Source organism: Protobothrops mucrosquamatus, unplaced genomic scaffold, assembly GCF_001527695.2.
Source record: "Protobothrops mucrosquamatus isolate PMUCROS unplaced genomic scaffold, P.Mucros_1.0 scaffold411, whole genome shotgun sequence".
Taxonomy (NCBI): Eukaryota; Metazoa; Chordata; class Lepidosauria; order Squamata; family Viperidae; genus Protobothrops; species Protobothrops mucrosquamatus.
Genome location: NW_015386740.1, coordinates 477,515 through 491,335, shown reverse-complemented (window position 1 = coordinate 491,335; position 13,821 = coordinate 477,515). Strand labels below are relative to the sequence as shown.

The window sequence follows — 13,821 nt, the reverse complement described above, 5'->3', positions numbered from 1 at the left end:
CATCAAGCGGGATTGGCCTAGGGGGGGATTTTATAGGGATTTTAAAGGGATTTTATAATAGTAAACTTAATACAGGTTATTTAATATATATTTTAATTTGGCTTTTAGAGATATTTATTGTATTGCACTGTTTTTATTTACCTGTAAGCCGCCCTGAGTCCCTCGGGAGAAGGGCGGGGTATAAATGGGAAAAAATAAAAAATAATAATAAATAAATAAATTATTTTTACAAGCAATAAGTCCAAGAATTCAGAAATCCAAGTGGTTCTCTCTTCTTCTTTTTTTGCTAAGTTTATCAATCTCCCTGAGCATGACATTAATCTTGAAATCCTGCCAAGTAATTTTCCTGCACAACTTTTGTCTAGTATAATTAAGGGTAAATTACTCTTTAATCTGTTTCTCATGCTTCTTCCTTTCCCTGGATATAGGAATCTTTCCCGTAACATCCCTTGTCCCTCACTTAACTTCATTCTCAAAGTTTGTTTGGCATCTAATCTCAAGCTAGGCATAAATAATTATTTGAAATTCATCATGTTGGTTGTCAGAGAAATTGGGTGGGTCATTTCACTAAATTTTTCAGAATAAGAAGAAATTATCCACCAATTTCTCAAAGACAGGGCTCTTTCTTGGTTATCCAATAGGAAGATTTGCCTTGTTATGTTTTCTTTTGAAAATGAATTGAGATATGAGAACTCATAAATTGACTGGTTGGTTTTACGCCATTAAGTTGGTGTTATCTTATAGTGACCACACAGATAGTCCTTCTTCAAAATGATTTGTCCCCAAACTGGCCTTTCAGATCTTCTGACCATACATCAGTAGCCTTCGTAATCAAAGCCATTCAGCTTGATGCTGGAAGCTATAAACTGTAAAGTGTTGGAAGAATAATATACTATGAAACGAATGTAAGATTTTGTAAGATGATCAGAATCTACTAAATTAGGCAGCTATAACAAATTTAAATCAACAAACTCAAGACATATGTGCAAATACCTTAGCCATCTTACAATTTTTAAAAAGTGCAGGAAATCACATTTTCCTTGAGATATTTTTTCTGAATTTCTTTTTTGTTTGGAAATAATTTCAAAGTTGGAGTGAATAAAACATGGGTGAGTTTGATGTCAGGTATCATCAGTCTGCTGATGATATTCAGTGAATATTTCAAACTACACTTGAAGACCACTCAGAAAGTGCAGATGATCCAGAACACAGCAACATAGACAACTATGGGTTCATGCAACACCTTTACTGTGGAAACTGCACTCAGTACATTTCAATGTGTTGGTTATAAAGCTCTTCATGACACAGAGCTTGGTTATTGGAGGGACTACCTGTGTTCCATAGTTGCTGTCCATCTTATATGATTCAGCAGCATGCTTTAGATAAGCAATACCATTCAATGGGACCCAAGAAACAGGTCTTCTCTGATATAGCATCTGGCTTCTGGACTGATATTCTTCCAAAAGTCTGCACAGTCCCCAGTCTAACCTTATTTAAATGTGCCCTCAGGATTTGGTTCTTTTTCCAACCTTACGTTATAATGGTGTCGGACTCCTTTTGGGTTAACTAATTTGTAAGATAGTAGCTGTTTCTTTCTAAATAATTTTATTGCATGGATTGTTTTATTTTAAATTTTTCATATTGAATGCTGCCCAGAATCACAGTAAAGTTAATAAATAAAATAGCTCTATGGTTACTTAAAACGGATAGCGCAATTGCTAGGCTTTTTGAGGTGGAAAACAGTGTGTAAGTGTAAGCCTTATTATAGGCATGCTAAAAAGCTAAAAATAGAGAAACCTCAAATGCAGCCTTGTCTTGCTGTGGCTCCATCTGTTTTACAGCCCTCCAATTTTCCCCAGGAGCTGAGTTGTGGCCCTTATATCTCAATTTATTAAAGAAAATTCTCTTTAATCGAACTGAGAAAGAACTGCTTAACAAAAACAAAGCAAGAATTTATCTGACAGTTCAATTATTCCACTGATTGTACAGCAAAATTTTAAAGGATTAAAAGAAAGTAGAGAGTTATTACAGTTAGAAAAAGCTAAACATGGTTCATTTAATTAAAGGTATATGGCTTGAGCCTTTTAAAAATATATGAAGAATAATTATTCTCTAATTGCTTCTAAAATACAATAAATATAACCTCTTTTTCCTCTCTTTTGATTTAACTGTGAAGGTTTTTTAATCATCTGGTGTCCAGGTTGAATTTGTTAGTGACATTATGGAGAACACTTGTTTAAAAACTAAATATTTTATATAAAAGGAGGAAAATAGAAGTTATCATATGAGCAAGTGTTGCTCTCAGCTTACAGGATGTAATAAAATAAGTGCTTGAGTGTTAGACTTCTTTTGTAGATAGACTTAATTATGGTGTGTTGAACTAATCCCACATTGAGATGAAATAGGACGTCTGTGAGTTGATCACCAATGTGTATGAGATAAATCATACAAGCGACGTGTAAATGTGGGTCCAGCATCCATCAGTTTAATATTTAATATTGTGAAACTTTCTGACAGTATCAGCTACATAGTTTCTCTGTTTTGCAAAATACTGTTTCTGGATGATTTCAATTGTCTGAAGCTGTGTAGGTAAAATATGTATTATATGTCACATATGTGTTGCTTTTCCCACAAATAAAGCTTACTAACAATTCTTTTCAGAAGTGTTGGATGAAGGCTTCCAGGTTCCAGCCTCAATAGCCGAGAGGTATAAAGTTGGTCGGACTATAGGAGATGGAAATTTTGCCATTGTAAAAGAATGTATAGAAAGGTGAGCAAGTTCTTTTGCTTATTACTGTTAAAATGTTTCCTAATGTTAGACTATTCCTAGATCATATCACTATTTACAGATGATACATAACAAACTAGTGCCCTAAGTACATATGAACAACAATAACAAAAAGACTCCAGCTAGGTCTATAAAGAAAAGTTATTTAGAATTAATCTATAAATGAAATGCTTTTATTTTTTTACCATCCTTGATTATTCTTTCTATAGTTGGATCTTATGGGACATGTATGCTTTTTGATAAACAATGCTGTTTAAATATATATATATATATATATATATATATATATATATATTTGTCATATATATGCGGGCACAGTAACTATCTTGAAAACAAAACAAAAAAAATCCTTCCTTAACATAACTTTTTTGGTTTTGACTTCCAAATCTCTGCTGCAGCTGTTACCTGCAGTAATCTTTGTGTGCTGCACTGGTTATAATATATAAAACATGACATGCTGAGGTTCAACTCAATAGAAAATGGCTGTTTTTCCATCAACTGTTTGGTAAAGAAGGAATTTTAGGGAGAAATCCCACTTTCTCCCTTTAGGAACATTTTGGTCATGTCAGAAGAATTTCCTGTGCAGCAGCTGTTGGCATACACAGGCCATTCTGTAGGCAGGAGTTTATGTGTAGAAGCTAGCTGTTATATGCAAAAGCATCCTGGCCTGATGGGATAAACCATGTCTATCACAAGCAACCAATGCAATCACAGACAAATTAAACATGTGTTCTTTTCCAGAATTATCTAAACCAGACATGTCAAACACAAGGCCCGGGGGCTGGATGCGGCCCGCAAAGTGGTTTCATGTGGCCCACAAAGCCATCCTGGAAACAGTGAGGGAATGGCCCCTGCTGCCTTGGCCCTGGCCCAGGCCAGCTGGGAGCCAATGTACAATTTTGTGGTGGCCCTCTATGCTGAAACGCATTTAGTCTTAGCTCCATAAGCCCCCCCCCCACATGGCCTGAGAGGAACAGTGAGGCTCCTCCAGTGGACCATGTCTTGGCACTTGCCCCGGTCCCACCCCCTTCTGCAAAAGACCCTCCGATCTATCCCACTCCTGTCCAGGCCCCCACAGGCACCCTTGATGCAAATGATGTAGAGCTGGCCACACCCACCCAGTAGGCCACACCCATTCTATCCATGCCCACCCAGTAGGCCGCACCCACCCTGGCCACACTCACCTGGCCCCCTGAGGGCAACCACAATGCTGATGCGGCCCTCAATGAAATTGAGTTTGACACCCCTGATCTAAACAGTATAAATTAGTGTATAATTAAATAAAAAGTTATTCAGTTCCAGTTCAGGGATTGGGTAGAATTGATTTATTGCATTTCATTCTTTCTTTCCTTGAAGATGTTCAATGCAGCTTTCATATTCTTCTCTTCTACTGGTGCCTATCAATCTATGGGGAAGGATCTGTCTCCCCCAGAATAACCTAGGCTGAGTAGGGGATGAAGTTGTGTTCCCAGAGATTTAAGCCCAGTACTCTAAGCTTCATGTTGTAGTTTAACAAATGGTTTGACAAAGAAAAAAGAAAAAGAAAATACTGTATATGTCTTTGCTGGACACTGACTGGAATTGTGTAAGCTCAGGTTATCCTACCGAAGTTTTGTCATATTGGAGCACATCTGAAATATAATGTTTTAAGGTGACGGAAATTAAAGAAAGGAGGTTGAATGGACAATTCAAATACTATGCTGAATTTATTATTGCTTAATGAGACAAAGAATAAAATAGTATCTGCATATATTTTGGTATCACTAAAACTGATAATACCATAAAATTTGATTTTTTAAAAAAGTTGAACATGCAAGCCTAGGATGTTAAATATGTGGGGGGGGGAGGAGGAGGAGGAGGAGGAGGATTCCAAATGGTCATCTATATAAAGATAGCTTTTTGATACTCTTATTTCTGAGTAACTATATACTATACCAAGAAGCCCTCTAGTGGGGGAAATGATTCCTTGCTCAGGGAGATATGCTTTTTTTCTTTTTTCTTTTTTTTAGCAATGCAGCAATATGATAAAACGTGTGTGGACTCCTCATTTTTCCTAAGCCTTTGCTTTAAATATTGAATTTAAACTTCATTTTAATCTTTAATGTTTTCATTTCTATTAGCAATTATATTATTTGAATCAATATCATATATCCCTTCATGTTTCACAGCAGCTTGTCGCAGTAACAAAATAGAAACTTTCTAAAAAGTTCCTTATTTTCTACTGGGAGATTTTCTAGCCATTTCTATTAAGGTATACATTTAGGCTGCTCTGCAAAATAATCTCAGGTTATGTGTTAAATTGTAAAATGTTGTCACTATTGGGTAAGTGAATTTAATTTGTTTCTTCCTTCTGAATGTTGTTAGGTCAACTGGTAGAGAATATGCCCTGAAAATCATTAAAAAAAGTAAATGCAGAGGAAAGGTAAGTATCAAGATCCACAGTGGAGCATCATATGTTCAGTTTTTGAATTAGATCAAATCTGCAGTCACTCCAATTTAGTGGTTAATTTAAAAAATGTTGTCCAATATTTGGTGAACAACAGATGGAACAAGGATCTGGCAGGGCACTGTGACATATTCACAAGGTTCTTGATAGAAAAAATAGCTTACATTGACTCAGAGTTATATGTCAATTGGACAGAATCTGATGTGATGATGTGAATCATCTCTTGTGATGTTATCTTGGAGTTATTTGGCCATGTGGAAATTGATGAAATGGATAAGAGTCCCTGAAATATGAGCTTGGCTACATGTGAACTTCTTTGAACACTTCATCAGCCGATGTAGTTAGATTATAATAAAATGGTCTGAATGGGACTGCCTTTGAAAATGACCCAGAATCTGTAATTATAAAATTCAGCAGCCAAGATATTAGCAGATATGAATTACTCTTGTAATATAACATCCAAACTCTGGTTACCTCACAGATTTTTTTTTACAAATTTCCAACTGCAGTTACATAGTCAAATTAAAGTAATGTTTGTTTTAACGTATAAAGCTTTATATATCATTTCTTCAAGATGTATCAGGAATTGTTTCTTTCAAGTGTAATCTCTCTGGCCTGTGTGTATATAAATGAAGAGAAGCTTTTTATATCTGATCTCAAGGAGATTTGGACCTCAAAAATTTGGAACTCACATTCCATTGTAGCTGCCTGAGGCCCCCACCCTGCTGATATTTCTGAAGATAGTGAAGATTGGGCATTTTATTTAATTGTGTGCTTAGTGTGTGTTTTAAATAGTTTCTGTTAATTATGCATTTATTTAAATAATATATATAGCTTCTTGTATGTGGGAAAGATCTTGGGAGGCTCGGTGAAGAGAAATTGCCAAGGGAATAATCACATGAGAGACAGAATAGCCTGCAGCTGGATAGTGGGTGGGGCAAGAGGCTCAGATGAGACCCTCCTTAACTGTAGAGGAGAAGGAAGGAGAACTGTACTTTCAGGTTTGCAAGATTCTATTATTGTAGTTTTACAATAAAATAGAATTAGCTTACCTGGCCAGGCCTGGTCTACCTAGTAAGGCTGACACTTCCCATCTCACAACAGTGACTCTGGTTGGCATAGAAAGATTAAAATCCAACAATAAAAGCAATGATCAATGCTGCCCAAGATAAATGGGACCTTCCAATGATGAGGCTGCATTACCTACCTTCCTGACCCTAATGCATGGAGGAAATAGCCAAGATTTCAGAGTTTTATAAAAAGATAATTTGACTTATGATGGATAGGCTGCCATATTATATTTATTGTTGAATCTTGATTTGATGTGATTGGTGTATGTGTTATTCTTCTTCTAAACTACTCACAGATGTTTTAACTGGGTAGGATATGTATCAACAAACCTCTGGACTCATGGTCTCTAAAATATTCTGGAGGACTCAAATACTTTGATTAAAAAAAGGATTACCTTATTGTAAAACAAGCAATGAAGAAGCAATATAGATCTTGGGGCAGGTACACGGGATATGGGAAGCTGCCACAGAAAAAGCCCTTTCATGTATTGCCATTATGTAAGAATCTGGAGGGGTCCTGAGATAGATCTTGATTCTCGGGCAGAATTATATGCAGAAAAATGGTTATTTGACTAGTCTGGTCCCAAACCATTTAGAATTTTCACTAGGGATTAAAGGCAACTTTTTAAATTGTTCTACAAAACTATGCAACTTGACAAACCTGACACAAAAGCAACAAGATGTTCAGTTTAGTAAGGATGAGAGGTCAGGGCATAATATGTTGGCTTGGAGAAATCCTAGGAAGAAAAATATTAATTGCTAAAATGTCTAAAAATGCAGTTATTTCCTTTTTTGCTTGGGAAAATATGATTTGTTTTTATATAATGTTTGAATTAAAGGATTGGAAGTGTAATTCTTTATAGGTATACTAAAAGACAAATATTCAGAATATGTTAAATATAAGCAAGCTTAAATCTACTGTAAGTAAAGTACTTGCAAGTTTAAATCTTCTTCCTATGATTGCTATCTGTTTTACTTTTGATATTCATTTTCTCAGCCTCAGCACAGTCATTGACATGAATTAATTTATAAGGGTTTTTAAAATGCTTAATGAATACTGAGATTCATATGTCCACTATGCATCTGGATGCCCCATTAAAGGAGTTCAGTTTAGTATAGTGATTAAGGCAATGGATTAGAAAGTAGCAGCCCATGGGTTCTAGTCCCGCCCTAGGCAGAGAGGCTAGTGAGGGGATTTTGGGTCAGTCAGAATCTCTTTCAGCCTTAAAAACAAGGTATTGGCAAACCACCTCTGCCAAGAAAACCAGAAGTTGAATATATTGATTTTATTTAGCATATGGCATCTACAGTCCTGACAAATTATAACAACAACTTACCCCATTAAATAAGACAAAGGTTCTAGAGCAACTATTTGGTTTTGTTCTATTCTCTTTATATATATACATTTATATATACATATATTCTCCTTTTATGCAGGAACACATGATTCAGAATGAAGTTTCTATTTTAAGACGGGTCAAACATCCCAACATTGTTCTCCTGATTGAGGAAATGGATATGCCCACTGAGTTGTATCTTGTCATGGAACTTGTAAAAGTGAGTGAACGTTTGCCTGCTTCTGCTTAGTTTGTTAGCCATTTATCAGATTTCTAATCTTATCTGAAGTATAGAGAAATAGTATGTATATGAACATGGAGCAAAGAAGATCTACTATTCCTCAACAGAAACTTTATTAAAGATGGGGAAATGGATGAAGTAAGTTATAAACATTTATAAAAACGTAGGGGTAGTTTGTAGTTTATTGTAAGGTAGGAGTGTTTGTTGAAAGAAGCTAAAATGTATGTGTGTAAGAGCATTTTTCTGCTCATATTGTTATATGAAAATGAAAGTTAGGTGTAATAGGAGAAAGTACAAAAATACTTGAAAGGGAAAGTGGATTTTAAAAAGTGTATGTGTTAAAAAAAATAAGAATAGATGTGACCGAGAGTGAATTGATGGTAAATTGTATTGATTTCCAAATGAGTGAACAGCAATAACATTATTGTTTTGTAAGTACATTGGTTGCCGGTGTGTTACCGGGTGCAATTCAAGGTCCTGGTTATCATCTTTAAAGCCCTTCATGACTTGGGGCCAGATTATCCAAGGGATTATCTGCTCCAGTTGTCTACCTGTACAATTTGATCAGGCAAGTTGGGCCTACTGTGGGTTCCATCAGCCAAGGAATGTTGGCTAGTGGGAACCAGGAAATGTGTCTTCTCTGCCATAACCCCTGGCCTCTGGAATATTCTCCCTTCAGATATCAGGATGACTCCAACTCTATTTCGTACTGTTTTAATTGTTTTAATGTCTTATGATGTATGGCACCCAGTGCTTTTTTTCTAAAAAAAAAAAAAGTGCCAGAACTCACACATGTCATACAACCTGCCTTGCCTACCCTACAAGGTTCCATCCAAAAAAGGTGCCGGAACTCCGTTCTGGGCATTCTATGAGAAAAAAAGCCCTGATGGCACCCATAGTCACTTGTTGAGATGGCTGTAGGAAGGGAATGGAACGGAAGGGAATGGAACGGAATGGAACAGAACAGAACAGAACAGAACAGAACAGAACAGAATAGAATAAACTTCATTGTCACTTTAAATGTACACCAATCAGCATATATTAAAATGAAATTTGGTTGCATTCAGCTCTCAAAGGATACCCACTTCCAATATACACTACATAATCATGACAAAAATTATGCATATACCCACATACATACATATATGACAGAGAAACAATACAGTCTAGTTTGGATGTATGCATATACATGATGAGAAAAAAGAATCCTGTGAATTACAAGACGGATGGCATAAGGAACAAAGCTATTAAAGAATCTAGTAGTTGTAGCAGTATTCTGAATCATGAGAAGCCAGTTTCCTATAATCTTCTCAGCTGTCCTTACCACTCTCTGTATGGACCTTCTATATGAGGCTCTGCTACCACCAAACCAAATAGTGCCACAGAGTGTTAAAACACTCTCAACTGTGCCTCTGTAAAAAGTGGCCAGGACAGAAGGAAAAAATGTCCTTTCCTCATCTGACGCATAAATAAGTAAACCAGCTTTTGAGGATACCAATATAGGCTTGAAAACAGAGTCTCTGCTTGTGAAAAGATTGCCATGTACACTAGAAATAACATTAACCAGGAAAATTATTTCCCTTACGATTGTACAGATGTGAACTTTCAAAGAGGGAACTGGGATTCTACTTGGCCTGCTTTAAACTCACTCTCTCATCCATATCCTGATGAGAAGAGTCACATTCCAGCTGTGATGGCAAATCTGCTAGTAATATAAAGGCTCTGTGGAAATGGAGTTAGTCTTCTTGATTGTCACATGTTTCCTTAAACCTGAGAGTATTCCCTGGCACAGAGAATAAGAATTGATCTACCCAGCACTGATAACTACGTTGACTTTCTAATCTATATCCCTGCTGAACCTTTGCAGAAGTCTGAAGTTATGTATGTAGCTAAGTACTCAATTGCTACCAGTTAGGAACATAGATTCCCTTTTTTTCAAAGCCACCAAAGAAATACTTGGGAAGGTCTACCTGAAAGGTAACTGATTATGATGCCGTCTGGATTGATAAGTGGCAAAAGAAAAATAAGGAAGAGATTTGTAGACCTGTAAAAGATTTAGTGTTGGGTGCTTGTGAAAGTTTTGGTAGTATTTAAAGCAGTTTCCTTTAATCATTTGGTGGGTAGTTCTCAAGGGAAGACTTCAGATGGGAAAGTTGCTGGAAGGCAGCAGGTGATTGTCACTGTATGGGATTGTTGTTTTGTGCACACAGTAATAAAAAAGGACAGAGAAATGGAGGGAGATAGCTAGGAGACAAAAAATATCTGCTTGAAACTCCATTAGATCATTCTTGTGGTTCTTTTCAACTCTAAATCCTATGAAGTGAAAGCTGCTATGTGATCTAAGGCATATACATTTCCCTATACTATTTCACAGAACAAATTGGATTCTTAAAAAAGATATGCATGTTTGGTATGCTTTATTGGAATTAAGGTTTTCCTTTCCTAATGAATAAGTTCCTGGTTTTCCTCTCCACAAGAATGGAAAAATATGGAGAGGTATAGTGAATGCCATTGGTGTAAACTAGATTTAGCTATATTTTATTTTCTTAACTTATGCATTTAACTTTTATGCCTTACTATTTTGTATTTCCTTTCTGTGCTTTGCGTACTTGTGCCTGCCCCAAAAGGAAATGCCATGATGGGGCTATCTGTTTAAAATTGAATAAATCTTATTATATGTTTCTTTTTCAAATAGTAAGGCAAGTATTCTTGGAAGCTTGTTGAATAATCCATTCACGACTCCCATTTACAGCTGAGTAACCATCTGCTATGGGCTGCTTTTTGAAGGCTTAACATGCAAATTAAATTCTCCAATGGCAAAGGTTCTCAAGAGAAGAAGACTACTGGCATGTCAAACTTTAGTTAATAACATTATGCTTTCATTGGTCACAACAAGCATAATATAAGTGGGTCCTGTTGCTGCAGATACATTCTATTTTCATCTCAGGCATATCTTTCTGTCCTTAAATGTGAAAAATGCATTTCATAAATATAAATAAAAACATATTGCAAGTAGGACTTATGAAAAGGTGAGAGGACGTAGTGGCTGGCAAGCTGCCATTGTATGTACTGGGACTAAATTATTATGCAAGCCTTGCATTGCCCTATTTATTTTAATAAGCATGATTTATGATAGGGTTTCTTCCTGCTGTTCAAAGGATCTAACTTCAATTTCCCATGAGAAAGGGAATATTATAGCATTTCTTTTGGAAGCTAGTAAATAAGTAATTGGCTATTGTACTTCTGCATGTCAGTGCCTTATGGTGGAAGGTGATAAGGATTGTTCTTCCATCTTACCCCATCCCTTTTTAATTTTTTTTTTTAAAAAAACCTTTTTAAGTGCTGTTTCCAGTTTGTCTTGCTTCCAGAAAAGTGCAATGTTAGTGATGAAATCAAACAGTATCATTGACTAGCTAATGGTGGGTAAGCTGATAAAAGCATAATACTGAAATTGAGAAGTTGAAGAGTTGCTAAGTAAAATGTTGAATTATACCCAATTAGATTACTTGCAAAATTAACACATTAGGGGAGGGTTCCCCAAAGTGAACAACACTGACCCTCTAGGCTTTATGGGACTATTCAAGAGGTTCATGTGATTATGGTTTGTCATATGTTTAAATTGGATTTGCCTTTTTTATCCACTTATTGAGTCCTTCTGAAGGACCTGGGATAGATAGATGCTGTTTGATGGTATTAAAGGTATTGTCACAAGAAGTACGCTGTTCTAAGTAAAGCTGCCTTTTGCAGTTGACTGATGGTGATTTTGTCAATGCCAGTGGGTATTCAAGTGGTGGGTATCCAATGGTTTTGGAGTTGTAAATCACCTATTTAGTGTTTTGGAATAGACACCTATTGCTATTGGTACAATTAGTAGTAGTTGTAGTACTATTTATTAAGTGGTATTTATTAAATTATTTTTATTATTGTTTGGGGGTTAGTGAACAATATGAGTTGCCTTGTGGTGAGATGGGTGGCAAACAAATTTAATAAAAAATAAAAACAACAATCTGAAACTTCATGAGGAGTCAATAAGTTGAAGAGTTTGGGGAGCCCTGCATTAGGGTCTTAACAGGATACCACCCTTTTCCTGTTTACTTTAAATATTTTACTTTTACCTTCTTACATCCCAATTTCCTTTCCTCTTTCTAACTGTTGGCAAAAGTTTTACGCTATGTAATGTGAACTTGTAGTATAAGAAGTTTACTGAACTGCTACCATCAATGGCAATCTGAAATGATTCCCAAGAACAGTTGAAATGTATTTCTTTCTAGAGTAGACTGTGAATACTTTGAGTTAATCTCATCATTTATAGATATATAGAATGTCCACCAGAGATTTCATTCCTTTCTTTAAGAATGGGAATTCTAAGAAATCCTGAAAGAAAATGATGCTATTGATCATTATGAATCTTCTCCTGAATCATAGTGGAATATACTAATATGTTACATTCATTTTACTTCAGGGAGGAGATCTTTTTGATGCTATTACCTCCACAAATAAGTATACAGAAAGGGATGCCAGTGGGATGCTGTACAATCTGGCCAGTGCCATCAAATACCTTCATAGCTTGAATATTGTTCACAGGGATATCAAACCTGAAAACCTGCTGGTAAGTAGAACATTAAATAGTGATAGAAATTTTGATAATATAATTCATAGCAGTCATCTATCAATCACCTATCTCAAACTTCAGACAAATGTTTAGGGGCACTTTCAGCCTAAAATAGTTTTCAGAATTAGAATTAAAAAATGCCTTACTGGACTGAGCCAAGGCCCATCTTAGTCTATAATTTTGTTTCACACAAAGGTGTGCTTAGGGTGTGCCTACATATAAGAGAGGGAGACAGGACTTGCAAGATTAATGCCAGCTTTGTGAGGTAATCCAGACAAGAAGCATACCCAGGAGTACTAGTTTTATCTTTACTGTATAATAATTTTTGAAATATGAAACTACATCCCTCCCCTATTACCTTTACAACTAAGGAAGGCCCCTTCTGAGATGTTTGTTACGTTCCTGTTCCTTCTGTGGGCTCAGTTATTTCTTGTCTGACCATTGCCCAGACTGCATCTCTTCTGTTCTCAAGTCATTCTCACACCCCAATATATCAGCCTATTGATTAAAATTAAAATAGTACTTATCAGTATCAACTTTTATATGCCGCAACTCAAATGACTTTGGTTGGTTTAGAACTATTGTAGAGCTGGGTGTTTGATGGGTACCAAGGAACTTTTCACACACACAATGGAATCCAGACTTTAAGGGAAAAAAAAGAAAATTAGTGCCTGTTTTCTTCCATTCCATTTCAAGTCTTTATTATTTCTATGGTGAGAGTTGCTATCTTTTATAAATATGATATTGCAATGTATTCCAATGAGCCTTTCTTTGGAAAAAGTTTAGAAATTAGAAATAGTAAAAAATGAAGCAACTGGATGGTTAGTGGTTACATATTTTAATGATTGTGTAACTTTGAGATCATTTTCAAGTCTGCTTCAGAATATTGGTTTTAAATGCTCTGTAATATGCAGTTAAAATGTAAGTAGCACCACCTCCTTCTGAATGTTCTTCATCACCAAGGGAAACTGTGATGGTTAGAACACAAGATAGTATCCTTTTTGCAGAAACTCAGATTGGGGTGGGTCAGTGGGCCACTGACCGAGATCCTAAAATATCTCCAGTTATCTTTCACTCTTAAACTCTGGAAGATTTTGATCTGAACATAGACAGTGGTTAATACATTTTGGCAGGGCTTTTTTTCAGCCGGAACGCGGCGGAACGGCGTTCCGGCACCTTTTTCCGGGCCGGCCGCACCGGAAATAGCCCCTCCCACACCGGAAATAGCCCCTCCCAAATTTTACTTGCATTCCTGTTCTCTAAAGGGGCGGTCCTAGGGTTTGATGAGGGCGTGGCCAGGTTTGAGTTCCGCCACCTTTTCTCCGAG

At 36.3% G+C, this 13,821-nt stretch overlaps 1 protein-coding gene across 3 annotated transcripts in view; it reads left to right on the top strand.

Annotated features, from left to right (window-relative positions):
- DCLK1 (doublecortin like kinase 1) overlaps window positions 1-13,821 on the top strand; it is a 159,335-nt gene that overhangs the window by 116,981 nt on the left and 28,533 nt on the right. For all 3 annotated transcript variants that reach the window (XM_015816185.1, XM_015816184.1, XM_015816186.1), the window contains exons 7-10: window positions 2,662-2,770; window positions 5,153-5,210; window positions 7,742-7,861; window positions 12,345-12,491. In XM_015816185.1, coding sequence (XP_015671671.1) covers window positions 2,662-2,770; window positions 5,153-5,210; window positions 7,742-7,861; window positions 12,345-12,491 — 434 coding nt within the window. The remainder of the gene's footprint in view (window positions 1-2,661; window positions 2,771-5,152; window positions 5,211-7,741; window positions 7,862-12,344; window positions 12,492-13,821) is intronic.